At 35.8% G+C, this 18,799-nt stretch overlaps 1 protein-coding gene across 1 annotated transcript; it reads left to right on the forward strand.

Annotated features, from left to right (window-relative positions):
• On the forward strand, positions 1-9,949 carry FKBP14 (FKBP prolyl isomerase 14). Its single transcript, XM_069462229.1, has 5 exons — positions 1-41; positions 483-703; positions 3,656-3,807; positions 7,100-7,227; positions 9,791-9,949. Exons 2-5 carry the CDS (start codon positions 507-509, stop codon positions 9,947-9,949), a joined length of 636 nt encoding a protein of 211 aa, XP_069318330.1. The 5' UTR covers positions 1-41; positions 483-506.
• Positions 9,950-18,799: the final 8,850 nt, after the last annotated feature.

The following is an 18,799-nucleotide window of genomic DNA, read 5'->3' on the forward strand; positions in this document are numbered from 1 at the left end:
GGGACTACTCCCACCTTACTCAGCTGGAGTTCTTTACATAGGTAAGTCCGCCTGCGGAGTTTCTGGTTGGCTCCATAGCCGGGTTACCCCTCTCCCAAAGTCACGGCTTGTTGAGTTCCTTAATCCGCCGGGCTCTAGGACCACTCCGGGTGGCTCGCCGCCTGGCGGCTGCCGGCCAGGACCAAACTGTAAAGTACATTGTTGCAGCGTCATTGGCTGGAGAGGTGCCTGAGGGACAGCACCACAAGCCAATAGGAGGCCGCTCTTTCCAGACGGCTGCGTTATAAGAGCCAGTCAAGGCCGGGTTTGGGTTTAACTCTTTAAAGGTGAGTTCGCAGAGTGTGGGAAAGTTGTTAGTAGTAAATGTGCCACGTCTTCTGGGAAGGAAGGGAGAGTCCTGAACTTGCCAGAAGCCGTTGTCCCTAGCCTTCAGCTACATTCTTAACTCTATGAAGTCAAGGGCCCCTTCTCTGTTTTTGTAGGGACTTCTTTCCTGCTTCAGCAACATGAGGCTTTTCTTGTGGAACGCGATCTTGATGCTGCTAGTCACTTCTTTGATTGGGGCTCTGATCCCTGAACCAGAAGTGAAAATTGAAGTTCTCCAGAAGCCATTCATCTGCCATCGCAAAACCAAGGGAGGGGATTTGATGTTGGTCCACTATGAAGGCTATTTAGAAAAGGATGGCTCTTTATTTCACTCCACGTAAGTAATTAAGCCCTGCTTGTAAAGTATAATAATGAAGAACCCACCCCCCTCTACTAGCTTTCCAGCAGGAAAGGTAGCGTCAACCTGGTTTTATCTGTCTTTTACAAAACTGAAATATCTTATTTCCTTCTTTGGGGAAAGGAAATTGTTTAAAGCCAATTCTATATAACGAGACAGGCCTTTGAGGTATTATTGGAAACGTGGTCTGGATAAAGCGGTTACTTTTGTATTATAAAAATTAGAACTAGAACTTTTGAAATATTGCAGAAATATCTAGACATATAATTATGCAATAAGTAGAAAAAGCTCAAAAGAATTCTTATATCTCAAACTCCATTCCTTAGGGAAAAAATGATTTGATTCCATTTTTAATTTGGTGTCGGTGATATTAACTTAAAACTTTTCACAGCAACTTGAAGAGCAAAATATACAATCACTTATTTGCCTGTTGAAGGATATACTAATGCTATTTCATCGACCTATTTAACTTTTGTTCTGACAGTTGACATTTTGGTCAAGACACAGGACCATGATTTCTGTAGTCATTTGCTTCTTTCTGGAATGTAAGACTTCATTGATGGGGTGGGTGTGGTTATTTTACATGAAGGATTTTCAGATGGTTGCACTATTAGTTTCTGTTCTGTAAACAAAGAAATTGTGACATGGAAAAGGTTTACAAATGTAATGATTTCCAGTTAGGCATTGGTTTTCATTCATTCCATTTCAAAAATATTTGGTGAGCATTTCCTTTATGTCAGGCTCTGCTCTGGGTACAAAGGAGATTTAAAAATTTTGGCTTTGAATCATCCTCATCTATTCATTTATCTATCAAACTCTTGTTGAATGGCCACAAGTCGGGCCCTGGAAATGCATAGATGACCAGGAGCAGGTTCTTGTCTTCTACCAGTACACCATCTACAGAGGGGAGGAAGACGAGGAAATAACTCAATGATACAGAGCTGTGGTCCCCAACTCCCATTAGAAGTCGGTGGCCTGTTAAGAAACAGGCTGCACATCACCACCTGAGCTCTGCATCACACACACCCCCACCCACGACACCCGCCCCCCCATCCCCAGTCCTCGGAAAAATTGTCTTCCATGAAACCAGTCCCTAGTGCCAAAAAGGTTGGGGACCGCTGATATGAGTACAGAATATTCAAAGTGTTAGCAAAGCATAACAGAGCCTGGAATTGGTTATGCTGTGAGAGGTGGAAAAGAGAAAGACTTCTCAGAGACCATAAGTGAGATGGGTCTTGAAAGATGGGTAAAGGTTTCCGGGGGTAGAAAGCGGGGAGGAGGTAGAGGGAAGGACATGAACTAAAAGCAATGAAGCTTCATGGCCCATCTTAGACCTCATTTTCTGATAAACTGCCTTTACTGGGCATTCAGACCTGATCTGTCATGGAGGTTGGGGGAAGTGAATGGCACTCTTCTCTGAACTCTGTTAGCCCTGGTAAGAAGTTCCAGAAAGATAGCTTGCCATAGAATTCTCAACAGCCCTTTCTTCTTGTCAACAAGGCAGGTGCCACAGTGCACGTTAAACAATATTGTGATTTGCGTTTTAAATTTTTAATTACATTCTTATTTTTAGTCTGGTCTCTTTTAGGCCCAGTCTGATTTCTTTCAAGCCTCAAAACCAAAAATCTATGCGGTTTTTGATGCTATCCATGGGATATTATTTAGCAGTTCATTACTTAGTTCTGTACTGGTGAGGAGACTGTAGTCATGCAGCCTTTACGTAAATGGTAAGAAGCAATAACTCCTCTTGAATATTGTGAAGAAATACCATCAGATGATCAGTCCATAAAGCATGTTTGCCGTTTCTAGAACCATAGCCTATGTGGTAAATAGCTGTAACAAGAAATGTGCCAAAACTGTAGTTAGTGCTGGGTAATAGATTGTTTCTTCCTTCTTTTTTCTTTTCTAGCCTTCCCAACTTTTCTACAGTTGGCATTTTGTTACTTCAATCATGCGGGTAAATTAAAGAAAACAGGAAAAAAATGGCATTTACCTGGATTTAGTAATCCTTGGTACCCATGAAGCCTAGTAGAGTGACTTCTTATTCTCACCTGTAAGATGTCCTTGAATAGAACACTTTCCTTATTGCACCAAAAGAGAGCTGAAGCTTTCCAGTAGCTTGGCACGTTGGTCTTCTTAGGCTAGCCTCTCTTTAGCTCATAACCAGGACATCTTCCTCCCCAGTCCTTGAGGGGCCACTCTTCCAGACTTCCCTACATAGCCCCACAGTAGACCCCTGGGGAGGGAACTGGGTTAGGGTCTGAGTGGGGATTCAGGGATGAAACACAGCCTTTTCCACCCATCAGCGACATCAGCAGGTTGTAGATCAGGACAGTTTGTAGGCAAAATATAACATGCTGTGCTCCTGACTCTCCACATTGGTGTGTTCGTGGACTCACATGTGTTGGCAGTAAATTCTTAGCCTCTTATCCTCCTTCCCAAATTCAGCCATTTTCCATTATTTTCTCTTTGTTCTGCAACCTAGTGGCCTTCCTGGACAGCGTAACTTTGTGGTTAAGACCTTGAACTTTGGAGTTAGGTCAAAGACTGGCGCTTAACCTGTTTGCTCATCTACACAATGATGTAACAGTGGTACTTACATCATAGGATTGTTGTTAGAATTAAAAGGGGCAAAAAATTTAGTGTAATACCTGGTATACAGCAAATGCTCAAACAGTTGTTAATTGTTTGATTGTTATTCCCTCTGCCCTTCTCAGGCTGAGTCAACTGTGTGAAATTTACATCCAGAAAGATGGGCAGTGAATTGGAGTACTATAAAGTTGACTTGGAGGTGTGTGTGTGCAAATAAAGAATTGCTGTCTTCATTAATTTCAGAGCTAATAAATTTAACTGTTTATAAGTGGGAAAAATACACTAAAGCAATTAAAAAAATAAAGTTACTAAAGGGTTCCAATGTGTTTTCTATCATAGTCACAAACATAACAACGGTCAGCCCATTTGGTTTACCCTGGGGATCCTGGAGGCTCTGAAAGGTTGGGACCAGGGTTTGAAAGGAATGTGTGTAGGAGAGAAGAGAAAGCTCATCATTCCTCCTGCCCTGGGGTATGGAAAAGAAGGAAAAGGTAATAGCACTTCTGTATTTCTTACTATAGCACTAGACTTCTTCTCTGAATTAAGAGACAGAAGTTAGAGTAACTACTAGATAATTTTTTTTTTCTACTGGAAGTAAATAGAGGGCCTGTGTTCCTTTAGGAAATATAATTGTGTCTTGATTATCAATTGCAATGACGAGTTAAAACCACAATATCTAGATGGGCAACTAAGCTACCAATGAAACAGATTTTGGAAGCTTGAACTCTAATAATACTGTTCACCAACATGGTAGATTTTTAAAATTGTGGTAAAATACATATTATATAATATTTACCATTTGACTCATTTTTAAATGTATAGTTCAGTGGTGTTAAATACTTTCACATTATTGTATGACTGTCACCACTATGCATCTCCAGAACTTTTTCATCCTCCCAAATTGAAATTCAACAATTTGTTTTAACAATGCCAAAATAAAGATCACTCAACATAAATGAACATTTGAAATATGGGTTATTAAGGCCTGGAATGTGTTTTAGATGTGGGCTGTATATGACTCGTGACAATGAAGTCTCCCATAGCTAATGCTTATTGGGAGTTCTTTTCCTTCTCATTTTAAAATTTATTTATAAAGCTTTTAACAATTTATTTTAAAAACTAATGGAGTGGCATGAAATGAATTTAATTCTCCCTATGTCACAAAGCAGAAGCAAGCTGGCTAGCTGGTCCAGAGAGCTTTTGTGCTAGTTTGTTTCAGGGTAGGCACATACAGTTGGTGTTTAAGTGGGAAACCCTGCAACTTTCCAAAGGCCTATTTATTTGGTGATATGTATCAAGAGGCCTGAAGATGTGTATATGCATTTTTCCTATAATGCCTTTATTGGAATCTAACCTAAGGGAATAATTAGATATCCGGAGAAAGGGAACAGGGATGTTGTGAACAGGGATGTCCATCACTGCGTTGTTTCTAATAGCAAAAAAGAAGAACTGACCTAAGTGTATAATGATAAAGGTTTTAGCTAAATAAAGTATGGCCCAGTTATTTAAAATGGCATTTTCAAAGATTTTAAAAATTATATCCAAAATGTGTGTGATATAATGTTGTATTAATATATAAAAGTAGAAAATAAAGCTATAGTGTATATAGTATGATAGTAAGTATAGGAAAAAAGTATGTACACATAGAAAGTCAATCACAAGGAAATAAATAAGAATGTTAACAAGGGACTGTGATACCGGGAATCATATTTATTTCTGGTCTATCTTCCAAATTCTCTACAATGAGCATGTATTATTAATACTTAAGTAATGAAGAAAATAAATTTTTAAATCAGAACCAGACAGAAAACCACTCTGATATAGTATAAATACAGACTTCACAGCATCTTTAGGTCTTGACAACATGGTGGGCAGGATTCCCAGCCCCAGTTTCCTGAGGAGGAAAACAGGTGCCATATGTGAAGCATTACATATTCTAAAATGGAATAGCTCCATAAATTTTGTTCATGGGATAGGATTTACTAACCAAATTCAATTCTTATTTTAATTATTTTCCTCTTAGAGAAGAAAATCAAGTCTCTAGAAAATGTTTCTCTTATACTTAAAAAGCATTCTTCTACGTTCCTGTATCTTTATTGTCTTACCTTTAACATTTATATACAGTAGTTCCCCCTTATCTGCAGTCTCACTTTTTGTGGTTTAAGTTACCTGTGGTAAACAGCAGTCTGAAAATATTAAGCTATTTAATATTTTGAGAAAGAGAAAGAGAGAAGGAAGGAGGGAGGGACAACATTCACATAACTTTTTTACAGTATATTGTTATAATTGTTCTATTTTATTATTGTTGTTAATCTCTTATTGTGCCTAATTTATAAATTAAACATAATCATAGGTATGTATATATAGAAAAAACATAATATATATAGGGTTTGGTACCATCCATAGTTTCAGGCATCCACTGGGGGGCTTGGAATGTATCCCCTGCAGATAAGGGGGACCACTATAGGTAGTATTAGTCCATTACTCTTTCTCCATACTATATTTATCTCAGTTTTACTTCATAATAATTAGAGATCTAAATTTGAGTCATTTCCTTCAAACTGAATGCCATGAAACTAATTCTTCTAATATGTATTTAACACCAATTTTGTAGTCTTTTAGTACATGCTTGCATGCCTCCTTTGGGAAGATACCAGTTTTATCAGTGACCTAGTGCATGCCCCTTCTCTGTCTAGATCTGGAATGGTAAGCTTCAGCACACAACGTAAGTGTTTTTCTCTTTGGAACTTACAAACGCTCTTTCATGAAAATATGTGAGAAGAGGGGGTGACTAAGAAATATTCAGCATATTTACCCAGACCTGTATGTTAAATATAGTTATAAGGAAACAAGTTTAGAAAAACCATCCTACTTCCCAGATGGTTTTGGTTTGTTTTGTTGTTGTTGTCTTAGGTCCCTGGGACTTTAACAAAGCTGTTTTTTTTACTTTTAGAGAGTTTTTATCTCCCTTCTCAGAAATTCATTTTAATTGCTCCCCTCCTATGAAATGTCTTTAACATATGTATAATGTTCTATACTAGCAAAGGTGCTTTCTAACTTTTTGAAAATTTTTAACCTTCCTGCATTATTTTTAAAGCCTGTAAAATAATTATATCTCAGTAACATGTATTGAGAGCTTGCTATTTGTCAAGTGTAATGCTAAGTACTTTGCATGGATTTTCTCCTTTCATCCTCCGAACAGATTCTTGAGGTGGGAAATATTATCATCTAAATTTTACAGATGAAGAAACTGAGGCTTAGAGATGGGCAGATATAAACTTGAATCCCAGCCAGTTTGACACCAGAGCTCATTCAATTATATACTGCCTCCCAGTGGCAGAGATGTATGTACTATTAATAGGTTAATATGTACTTTTTAGGTCAGGACTTCCTGACCCAAAACTTAGTAAATTACTTGTAATATAATTAACTCTGAATTATCTAAAGGCTTTTAAATCATTCTTGGTATATAATATATAATATCTTAGTTATATTTGAACTGTAATACCCAGGCTATTAGGTACATCTCTGTATATGTATTTGTGTAATTTTTTTTAATTGTTAAGCCGATAACAGAAAGCTTTTGCTCTACTAGTTTGCATTATTCCTTCTTTTACTCTATTCTACTCTTACTTATAGTATAAATGATTTCCATCATATGTGACAATCTTAGGAAGGTTTTTTAATTCAGCTAAAAAATATTTTGTCAATTACCACTAGTTTCCTATTATTAAAACTTTTGATCTTTTAAATAAAACTTTCCCCTTTCTCTCCTCATGTCAGGTAAAATTCCTCCAGAGAGTACACTGATATTCAACATTGATCTCCTAGAGATTCGAAATGGACCAAGATCTCATGAATCATTCCAAGAAATGGATCTTAATGATGACTGGAAACTCTCTAAAGATGAGGTGACCCTCTCCCTCCCCCCCCCCCCACCTTCCTTCCTCTCAATTTTTTTAGAAATATATTTAAAAATTTTATTTTTACTTAGGTAAAATGTTATTTATTTATAAGTTTTCTTAAAATGCTGATGCTTTGAAAGTTGACTTTTTCATAGGAAATCTTTGTTTTGGAGAGAAATATACTGAGACTTAAAGAGCACCAATTCAGTCTTTTGCTTTTTTTTTTTCACCCCAATGCTTAGGGCTCACTGTATCTTATCCTTACCCTTGGGTCTTTGGAAGATCCCTTTTGGCCAAGACAATTCCCATTTGCAGTTACTGTGTAAGAAACTAGATGTCCTGAGAAATATCTCACGTGGACAGTTTCTGTTTAAAACTGTAGACTGGCTGTTAAATGCATGTCGTAGTGATTTCCTAGCAATTAACAGCAAGTGATTTACATGTTCAGTTTTGTTCAGGTTAGCACTTGGAGTAAGGACACTCCACCCAGGGTTTTCCGTGGCAGGGGACCTTTCCCAGCCCCATCAAAGTCTGGGCCTTTGGGTAAGGAGAAAGGAAGGAGAAGTTTCTCCCTATAATTTAGGCTTTTGCAGGCACTGCTACACATACCTGCCTTAGTCTGGATGCTGTGGAGAAAGAAGTGGAGGTAGGTTATTTATCCCCGTGTTTTTGATCTACCTGCACTCTCCATTCTGGCCTAGCTGGTCAGATAGCAAGTCATTTTTTATTTTATGCTTTGATCAATTTCACTTTTTTAATGGCCAGGACTAAGTCGTTATGAACCACAGGGTCATGATCCACAGCCACTAAATTTACAATACCTCATAGTGTTACCAGTCATATGCCTTTTTCTGCCATCCAAGATAAATGTTAATTCCCACTCATTAAAAAATGTGGCATATACAACACATTCAATGGTTCAAAAATCCACCCAGTATAAAAAGATATTGATTTAAATCTTTCTCCTACCCACATCCTCTTCTACCCTGTGACCCCCTTATCCAGCTTTATTAATTTCTTATATATCCTTCCAGTGTTTCTCTATGCAAATATAAACAAATATAAATACATATTCTTATTTTCCCCTTTCTTACACAAAAAGGCAGCAAACTACTACTATTTGACATCTTCCTTTATTCACACAATATATCCTGGAGATATATTCCACATTAATCCATAGAGTTTCATCCTTTTTTTTTTTTCACAACTGCATTAAATCACTTTAACTTAAAAATAAACATACACTATCTGTTTGCATGTTGGAGGTGGGAGCAGGAAGATTTTAAACTGCTGATCTAAACAGAAGGGAGAGTAGAGATATTAAAAATGAAAATACAGGTTGAATTGTATTATGGTGAATCTAGTAGGAAATTGGGAACAGTATTTCGTTTATATTTTTAAACATCTGAATGAACAGGGAAAATTGTAACCTCGCCACTTATCAGGCTGGACTTTGCTTTGATTTCTGAGATTGGAAGGTTTTGATTAGGCTCACTGAGTGTGGCAGGATTATAGACAGACCCACAGCACCTACTGCTGGCAGACATTTATTCAAGTCAAAAATGTCACCATTTAATCTGGTTTTAAGAGAGGTGTTTGGAATTCTGACTCAATAGAAAAATAGATCTGGATAACTCAGTGGATTGAAAGACAGCAGTCTTTCAAATACTTTGCTTTATTGAGACTCAGAGTAAGAACACATAGTATGCTTTCATTGGGTATTTTTCAAATAATATAAGGCTTATATTTGATATAAGGATTGTGTATGTGATATGAGCTTTATATTTAACTCTGAGCAATATTTTATGTCTCTACTATAACAATATAGCAACAGTTTTTTTAAGAGAAAAAATTTCTTATAATTCTTTTATTAGAAATATATCATAAGCCGGGCGTGGTGGCTCACGCCTGTAATCCTAGCACTCTGGGAGGCCGAGGTGGGAGGATCGCTAAAGGTCAGGAGTTCAAGACCAGCCTGAGCAAGAGTGAGACCCCATCTCTACTAAAAATAGAAAGAAATGATTTGGACAGCTAAAACTATATATAGAAAAAAAAATTAGCCAGGCATGGTAGCACATGCCTGTAGTCCCAGCTACTCGGGAGACTGAGGCAGGAGGATTGCTTGAGCCCAGGAGTTTGAGGTTGCTGTGAGCTAGGCTGACGCCACGGCACTCTAGCCCAGGCAACAAAGCAAGACTCTGTCTCAAAATAAATAAATAAATAAATAAATGAAAATAAAAGAAAACAAAAGAAAGAAATATATCATAAAATAATCAACAATATGTTAAAGTATACTTTAAAATAACTAAAAGACTGAAATTGAATGTTCCTAACACAAAGAAATGTTAAATGCCTGAGGTGATGGATACCGCAATTACCCTGTTTTGATTAATTCATATTGTATGCCTGTATCAAAAAAAAGGAAAGAAAAGAAATATATCATAAAGTAGTTGTTTAGTAGTTTTTTATATATAGTTAAATGTGCTATCAGTCTATGTCTGTGATATTAATTGGCTCAATGTGAGCATCTTATGAATCAGGGTTATTAATGAGATCTGTTATTTTATAGGTTAAAGTGTATTTAAAGAAGGAATTTGAGAAGCATGGTGCGGTGGTAAATGAAAGTCATCATGATGTTTTGGTGGAGGATATTTTTGATAAAGAAGATGAAGATAAAGATGGATTTATATCTGCCAGAGAATTTACATATAAACATGATGAGTTATAGAGATATGTCTACCCATTTTATATAGCATCCTTCTTAAACGAGAGGGTTATCATCTTTAAAGAAAGTTTTATTTTTTAACAGTGTTCTGTTCTTGCTTTTGTTTTTTATTTTTATATATTTTTCTGACTCTTATTTAAAGAACCCCTTAGGGTTTCTAAGTACCCATTTCTTTCTGGTAAGTTATGGGGAAGAAAAAATTAATTTGAATAGAAGACTTCTGGACTATTTTCCACTTTTATATATGAAGATTTGTTTTACTTTCTTAGTTGTCATTTAAAAATATTGCAGCTGGGAACATACCATAACATGAGACTAAGTTATAGCACAAATCAGCAGCCTGTATTTCTGCCTCCCTCTCTTTTCTCTAAGTTAGAGACTGACATATTTGAAAAGCCTTTTGCAATAGGCCAAAGCTGACTATTTTCGTGTTATAATGATATAGTTTGTCTTTTACTGTTTCTGAGTCTCTGCTTGAGGACAAAAGGAAAATTATTGTTGGACTTCACTTGGTAACAGCTAGTGCTTCACTAAGGAGATGTGCAATGCTGAAGTTGGTAACAAAGTTAGTAAGTTATATAAATATGTGTGCATTGAAACATTCTGCCTACGACTTAAGCTGCATAAAGTTCAGCTCCTAGTAACTAATGGCCTATTATGACAAATAGGACAAATCATTTATGTGTTTGTTTCTGTGTCATAAAATGTATCAAAATACTGTAGCCAAGGTAGAGAGTAGTATTTATATTCAACATTTACTTTTTAAGGCTAGCAGATTACTCTTCCTAGCTCTTAATGGATAAAGTCTGTAACTAATGTATTAAAGTACAATAACATTGTATTATAAGAGAAATTAGTAAACCAATCAAAATTTTTCCTTTTTTGCCTCATCAAAAAAGGAGGCAAACCTACAGTAGCTACTATTGAATAGGCACCTATCCTGGATCAAAAAATTGATGATTTTATAATTTTATCTGAAATTGGCTTTTATCCTTAATACTTTTAAACACAAATCTTCACTTACTAACAATAGTCCTTTATAGTTTACAAAATGATATCAAGTGTATTATTGCCTTTGATTCTCATTGCTCTGAAGTCTATGAAAAAATCTGGTGGATCTTACTGGATCTATTTTATAGATGAGGAAATTATCATTCAAAGAGATTGATTGCTATGCCCAAGGTCAACAGCTATCCTGTAGAACCAGTTTTCAGTCCCCAAGTTCTGTTCCTCCTACTGCCCTCTGCTAATGGAGAGGTGAAATTTCTCTTTGAATTCGCTGGGCCTAATTCTCTCTTCAATTTGCTCTTCTATTGTTTGTCTTTGAGTCATTATTCTCTGAAGATGGATTACTGACTATTTTTGGCACATTAAGTTCTCCCCATGACCTAGGAAAGGCCCTGGTTTCATAGAATAATCTTGGGGTTTGCTCTGAATTGCCTCAACACCCCCGAAATAGTGAGAGGTTCTGGGTGTGTGTCTTAGTTCTTACATTCCTACTTACGTACATGGTTTTTCTGAAGACTTATGAAGAATTATTACATTATATGTAGACTATTTTCACCAATTATATATTGACATTTTTCTCACCAAAACATATAGTTCATGGGAAGAATATACTATAACACCTGTATCCAGAGAAATCGGCAACATCTTGAAAACTATTGTCTCTGATGTTTTCCTGAACCCAGAGGAGTTATAAGCCACATTACAGAAAGTCTCCTGCGAGGAGGGGAAGGAAAGTAGTCTGTCCTATGGTGCTACTTTGTATAAACATTACTGATGCTATCTATATCTACATTAGAGCAAGAAAAGTAAAAAGAATTTTGATTATTCAGGCAGCATTCTTGTTTTAATCTTGTGTGAATTTGTATCAATTCTCACCTAAATATTTGGACGCAAGTGTGAAATGAAAACATACACACAGACTATGGTTGTTTCTAAATTACCTGCTTTTTTGGTTTAGCTGTGCCTTTGCACCCTTCCATTAATGGGAATTATCACACATGAACTGTGACTTCACATGTACAGTCGTGCCTCACTTCACAATGGGGATGCGTTCTGAGAAATGCGTCATTAGGTGATTTCATGGTCATAAGAACATATAGCATGTACTTAACAAAACTAGATAGTAGAGCCTACTGTACACCTAGGCTGTATGTTATGGCCTATTGCTCAGGCTACAAACCTATACAGCATGTTACTATACTGAACACTGTAGGCAACTATAACACTATAGTATTTGTATAGCTAAACATAGCAAAGGTACAGTAAAAAATATGGTATAAACAATAAAAAATGGTACACCTATATAGACCACTTGCCATGAATGGAGCTCGTGGGGTTGGAAGTTGCTCTGGGAGAGTTAGTGAGTGGTAAGTGAAAATGAAGGCCTAGGAGATTACTGTACACTACTGTAAACTTTATAAATACTGTATACTTAGGCTAAATTAATTTTTTATCCAGTAACAAATTAACTTACTATAAATTTTTTAATTTTAAAAAACTTGTGACTCTTTTGTAATAACACTTAGCTTAAAACCCACATTGAACAACTGTACAAAAATATTTTCTTTATATCCTTATTCTGTAAACTTTTTTTTATTTTTAAAACTTTTATTTTTTTATCTTTAAACCTTTTTTCTGTTAAAAACTAAGACACAAACACATATTAGCCTAGGTCTACACAAGGTCTGGATCATCAAGATGTCACTAGGCAATAAGAATATTTCCAGCTTTGTTATCATCTTATGTGACCACCATCATATGTGCAGTTTGTTGTTGACCAAAATGTCATTATGAGGTGCACGACTATATAATTTGACTCATTAATACTGTTCAGTGTATCATATTTAAATTTATATGACTGTGTTGTATTCTTTTCAAAATAAAGTTTATTTGGGAAATAATTGGTTTGTGGAAAATTCTTCAAGTACCAATTTCCTCAGAAGTTTGATTTTCTTAACTGTTATTCCAAGTTTTATGTCAAAAGTAGGTGGAAAAAGAAGATGGACAGGTATGGGAGGGAAGAGGTATGTTGACACTTTGAGTGTGCCTCTGATTATCTACCCTATTTAGATATATTTGTAAGAAGTTTTTTAAAAAGCTGTGCTTTGTCTTGCAAAATGGACTTAGCAGGAAAAGAAAAAGGAAAAAAAAGCTGTGCTTTGGTTTAAATTGTTTTGAAATAAGCATTTAACCTTAAACATTAAGGGCTATAATTAATAGTGAATTTTTAGCACTGGAGAGAGTGTTTTGTTTTCTAGGGGGGTTTTTGAAGGAGGAGGAGAGAGAAGGGTGGTTATTATCACTGTTGTTTTGGTTTGGGATTTGTGTATAACAGGTGGTCATTATGATGATTTATGTCTACTCAGTAGATTAGTGCTATAAAATACCTTGTGTGATTAAATCAAATGCTGAGTTGCCATAAAAATAACAAGAAAGAATGATTTCTGATTCAGATGAAGTAATTAGCCATGTGGATCTTTCCTGTGGAAATGAATTTGTACTTTCCATTTTATTCATGGTGTAGAATATTGCTTTCTCTGATGCTATTTGGATATCACCATGCTATCTTTCCCCACTGAATTGAGTATATGCGTGATTTCTCAGTATTGTTTGGAAACTGCAAGAGGGGAAAAAGGAATCTGATGGCATGTTATGAGAAAAAATACTTCTCCCACCTTTTTATTAAAGCAATTTAGCATTATAATAGTAACCGTGGAAAAAAAATAACAAAGAGCTTCTTTTCCAGAGATGCAGAGCACTTGGACATTAGAGTTTTTGTTTTGCTTTGCTTTTGTTTCTTACCCACTTTAGTTTGAATTAGAATCTAAAATGTCAAACATGATTATAAATTCATACGCCCATTTGAAAGCATTATTATCATAGTACTTCCACCTCTTAATATCCACAGCATTCTTTTCAATAGGGTTTGTGTATTCCCTTTAGTACAATGAAATCCACAAGTTCTTACATACGGGTTTGGAGTCTTTATTTGAAGGGAAATTCTTTCCTTTCTTTGAAATACTGTTTTGGTCTCTCTCACCTTTGCCTCTGCTATCTCCAGCTCCTTGCTTCAGGCTGACTGCCGAAAGAACCTTAGCAAACATTGGTTTCAGAACTTAGTCCTCAAATTCAGTAAGAGGCACACCTTGGTTCCTAAAGGTTGCAATGATGCAGCCGTGATTTACATTTTAGTGTAAAGCAGAATCACACAGGGTGTGTTAAAAGTGCAAATTCCTGAACACTTTCCCTAGGGATTATCACTAATTCTTGGATTGGGCCCATGAATCTGTCACTAGTCCACTTTCTAGGTGATCCTGATGCAAGTAGTCCAAAAACCTTGAGAGAGAGCTTCACCGATTCTCTGCTTTGAACATACAGTCTCCTATATTTTTTTCTTCTATGAATATCCTTTCTTGCATTCCAGAAAGCATTGTGCATTGGGGCAACTAATTGTGCCTAAATATGAATAAACAGCCAAAAGTATAAGTTGTGTGGAGATACCATCTTCCCCTGGGTTAGAAATTCTTACGATCTGAATTGGTACAGCAAAAATTAGATGGTCAGTATGTTTTTGTGAGTATCTTCCCCACCAGAAGAGGGAAAAGAGTACTGGATTTTCCCAAAATTACTCTTATGTTATTTTTTCAGAATTATCTGCAACCCACCCTTGTGGAAAAATGTCATATTTAGGAGAAAAAACTATTCTCAATATATGTCTGTGTGTGTGTGTGTGTGTGTGTGTGTGCGCGCGCGCGCGTGTATAATGTGTGTTGCATATACTATATACTGTTTATACCACACATATATAGGCTTTTTTTTTTGAGACAGAGGCTCACTCTGTAACCCTGGGTAGAGTGCAGTGGTGTCATCATAGCTCACTGCAACCTCAAACTCCTGGGCTCAAGCGATCCTCCTGCCTAAGACTCCTGAGTAGCTGGGACTACAGGCACACACCACGCCTAAGTTTTCTATTTTTAGTAGTGATGGGGTCTTGCTCTTGCTCAGGCTGGTCTTGAACTCCTGAGCTCAAGCGATCCTTCTGCCTTGGCCTCCCACAGTGCTAGGATTACACTGTGCCCGGCCCATAGTTTTCTACCAAAGATAGTAATTGAAACGCTCTCTTTACTACACGATTCCTTCCTCTCTGAAAACTTGTCTTTACGATGCAGTTAAATTTCCTTTTGTTCATTTGGAGTCTGCCATTCTGTAATTGCCCATATTTCTGTGTTTCACTGATAATTTAAGTAAGATTTCTTAGTAGATCTTTATTTAAAACCAACAATAATCTTTTTTCCCCCTGAACTTGAAATTTACCAAAGGGATCAAATGATTCATCTTGATGAATTTAGATTATTGTTAAGGAAATGGATAAAGGCAGTAGGAAGAGTCTGGGAGATCTGTAACATGGAGCACACTGCATTAATAGATTCTTTTGTTTACCAGTTCTTTGTGTTCCTGTACTGCTAGTAAAGCCTCCGGTATAACATGGATGACTTCAGTATGAGTCAGCCCATAATCTATAAAGCCAATCTAAGTGTCTGTGAGCTAGACTAACATCAATTTTGTTTTATGATGGTCTAAAAACAAATGACATGAGATATTTGCTGAGGTTTTACTCTAAAAACCCAGAGTAAAGTGAATGGTGTCCCCTGGGTCTCTAGTAACAGCTAAATTATATCCCACTTGGGGATTTCTGGGAATTTACAAGTCATTTCATTAATTTAAAATTCCACACTGCAGTAGGATTTGGATAATTTCCTCTCTAATAAATAGCTGCAGTAAAAACAATTCCACACACAAAGTAAATTAAAGTGGTGAGGGGCAGTTTTCATTATTATAAAGAATGAAATAAGGATAGGGAGACCCTTTGGGGTTTAGTTTCAATTTCTTATAGTGTTTTCTTATTCATTTGTTGGAGTGTATTTTATGTTAATATAACTGAATCTAATTTTTATCTTTGGTTAGGAGATAGGACATTATAACATTCAGCCACATATTGGGGGTTCTCTTCCTTTTTGATCATATCTCCTGGAATTTGTACAGCTATTTTTGTGCAAAATACATTCTGTTTAAGACATTCATTCCATATTTTAAAGTAGTTCTTTAGTAGTTAAATTTAATGAAATGAGTAATTAAACTTATATAGAGTATCCAAGAGGAGTAGTAGTACAAATACAAGGAGATTTGCCCTTAAATAAGACACAGCATTTTACTTGCAGGAAAATAGGGAAGAACTTAAAAAAGATCTGTAATGAAATTCCCATTTGGAATTGCCAGATTTCCCCAGAGCATAATTGATTTTTCTTGCTATTTTCCTATCAGTGGGTCCTTGAGAATATTTACTTAAGTTTTTCCTTGGATTATTTTGGCTAAATTTTATAAGGTATATAATGTTTCACAAAATGCCATGTACTTTTCTTGCTATATATAATAATAATTAAAATTTTCTGTTTTGTATCATAACCTTTAAAGAAAATTAAGCAGCCTGTGAAAGTTAATTGATTCTTACATTAACACTGAGAAATAAATCAACACTACTCCTTGGATTTTTTTTTCTAACACTTTATTACTATGGCAATGATATCTTCAAAACTATTAACTCTTTACCTCTTACCTGCTTCCTCTCAGCTGGGGCCAATGTTCAATGATTTTCTAATATTTCTTTTTTTGTGGAGTAAAGTAATTTTATTTTTTATAAAGTTAATATGTAGTACAATGATCTTTTTTACAGTTCAATAAATTTTAGTACATTCACAGATTTTAGAACATTTTTATCACCTCAAAAAGAAACCTTGGTACCCATTAAGAGTTACTTCCCACTTTCACTAATTTGCTCAGCCCTAAGCAACTACCAGTCTACTTTCTCTATGGATTTGCCTGTTCTGTACATTTTCTAATAATTCTTAAAGCTCAATCCTTTATTTGTATTCAGGGTAGAGCTAAATAGATTATCTGCTAAATTCATTTGATGGTACAATAATTTCCACTTTTGATTTTTATGTTAATATGATAGGTACTCTTTGAAATTCAAAGGCGAACCAGACACAGATTCTAGCTTATATATGCAAAAAGTCAAACCCTTTGCACATGTAAGAGCTAGAACCAATGGTACAGGGGATATATTACTAAGAAGAATAGCAAAAACCCAGGGCTAGGTTTATGATTAGGGGTAGAAAGTCAATGAAAAGGAAAGTAAAGAGTAACCAGGAATTTAAAAACTAAAATATTTCCATATGTCTAGATTATTCCCAATTCTCTGAAAGTCAAATAATTCATCTGACATGAAATAAAATAATATCAGTTTTTTTGTGGTTCATGGAAAACAGGAGAGTACCTAAAACAAAATATTCTTTCTCTAGAGTCAGAGAAATTTCATACACAGAATCATTGTTTAATTACTCATAGCTTGAAATAAGTCTTCCTTTAAATGAAATCAAAATTCCTATAGCAATTTAGACAGATGTTGTTTAGTTCTCTGAAGAATTGGAAAATAACTAATAGTAACTTTTGTTACTTTATTTTTATTGGCTATATATTATCTTAAGTCATGTTAAAATTGCAGATGTAAGAGGTTCGACTTTTACAATTCTGGATAAGCCTTCATTTATTAAAAAGTGGTTTCAGATGTCACTAAAATATTAAAAACAAGCCCAGTTTTCAAACTGTAAATGACATAAAGTGGACCTTTTCCACATATGAAGATTAGGGGGAAAAAAATCAGCAAGGATTAGATTGAAACTCCCAACTCTGATCATAAATCCACTAGTCTGCGCTTGAATGGTCACAAGACCAAGTCTCAGCAATTCCTCTTTAATTTATCTGTATAAATGGCTCAACCCACAGATGACTCCTAGATGTGCAGCAATGAGTGTGAAGCATATATAATAATTTGGTTTTAGAGCTAGGTCTAAAGGATGGGTACAGTGGCTCATACCTGTAATCCTAACACTTCGGGAGGCCGAGGTGGGAGGATCCCTTGTGGCCAGGAGTACGAGACCAGCCTGAGTGAGAATGAGACCTCATCTCCACTAAAAATAGAAAAATAAGCTGACCATGGTGGTGTGCGCCTGTAGTCCCAGCTACAGGCTTGGACCTAGGAGTGCTTGGACCCAGAAGTTTGAGGTTGCTGTGAGCTATGATGAAGCCACTACACTCGCCTGGGCAACAGAGTAAGACCCTGTCTCAAAAACAACCCAAAGAACAAACAACAATAACAACAGTAAAACTAGGTCTAAAACATCCATGAACTCTTATTTAAAATTAATCAGGAGTCATTAATTGAAATGACATATTTGAATAATTAAATTTATAAATCCATCACCCAATGATAACAAATAGGATTTTACAACTTCCTTTTGCCAAAATATAATTTATGGTCGTCTAAGTTATATATCTAAAGGATCATTTAATTTCTAAAAATTTTAAAATAGATCTTAACAATTTATAATCTCTTTGTGTTGCCTATATTCAGTCTGAGCAGTAATTCTGTAAACTGATTTAAGGGCATTCTAAATGTCTATTACTATGGTAACCAAATTCAGAAGACTAACCCCCTAAACACAACTGTCATAGGATTAAGGCAGGTGGCTGACTAATCTTGATTAGTGCTTTTTCTTTCTTGTCATTCTATGGCTTTTCTGTCAGCTCTTTTCTTTGCTTCTCATAAGATTATACACAAGGCAATTAGACAGGCTTTCTTACCCATATCTAAGTGTCTCAGTCACATACATTGTCTGTATTTCACCCCCATGAGGTTTGCTCAGTGATAGATCTAACTATTATATTATATTCCTCCTCTTACTGTTATACACTAAAAGAAGCACTAAGTGGAAAATACCTGTATAT

Source organism: Eulemur rufifrons, chromosome 29, assembly GCF_041146395.1.
Source record: "Eulemur rufifrons isolate Redbay chromosome 29, OSU_ERuf_1, whole genome shotgun sequence".
NCBI lineage: Eukaryota > Metazoa > Chordata > Mammalia > Primates > Lemuridae > Eulemur > Eulemur rufifrons.

Excerpts from the sequence above, each read along its gene's own strand:
- FKBP14 (XM_069462229.1), top strand. The coding sequence starts at position 507 with ATGAGGCTTTTCTTGTGGAACGCGATCTTGATGCTGCTAGTCACTTCT. Across the intron at positions 704-3,655 it reads GGCTCTTTATTTCACTCCAC|TCACAAACATAACAACGGTC; the intron begins GTAAGTAATTAA and ends TTTCTATCATAG. Across the intron at positions 7,228-9,790 it reads GGAAACTCTCTAAAGATGAG|GTTAAAGTGTATTTAAAGAA; the intron begins GTGACCCTCTCC and ends GTTATTTTATAG.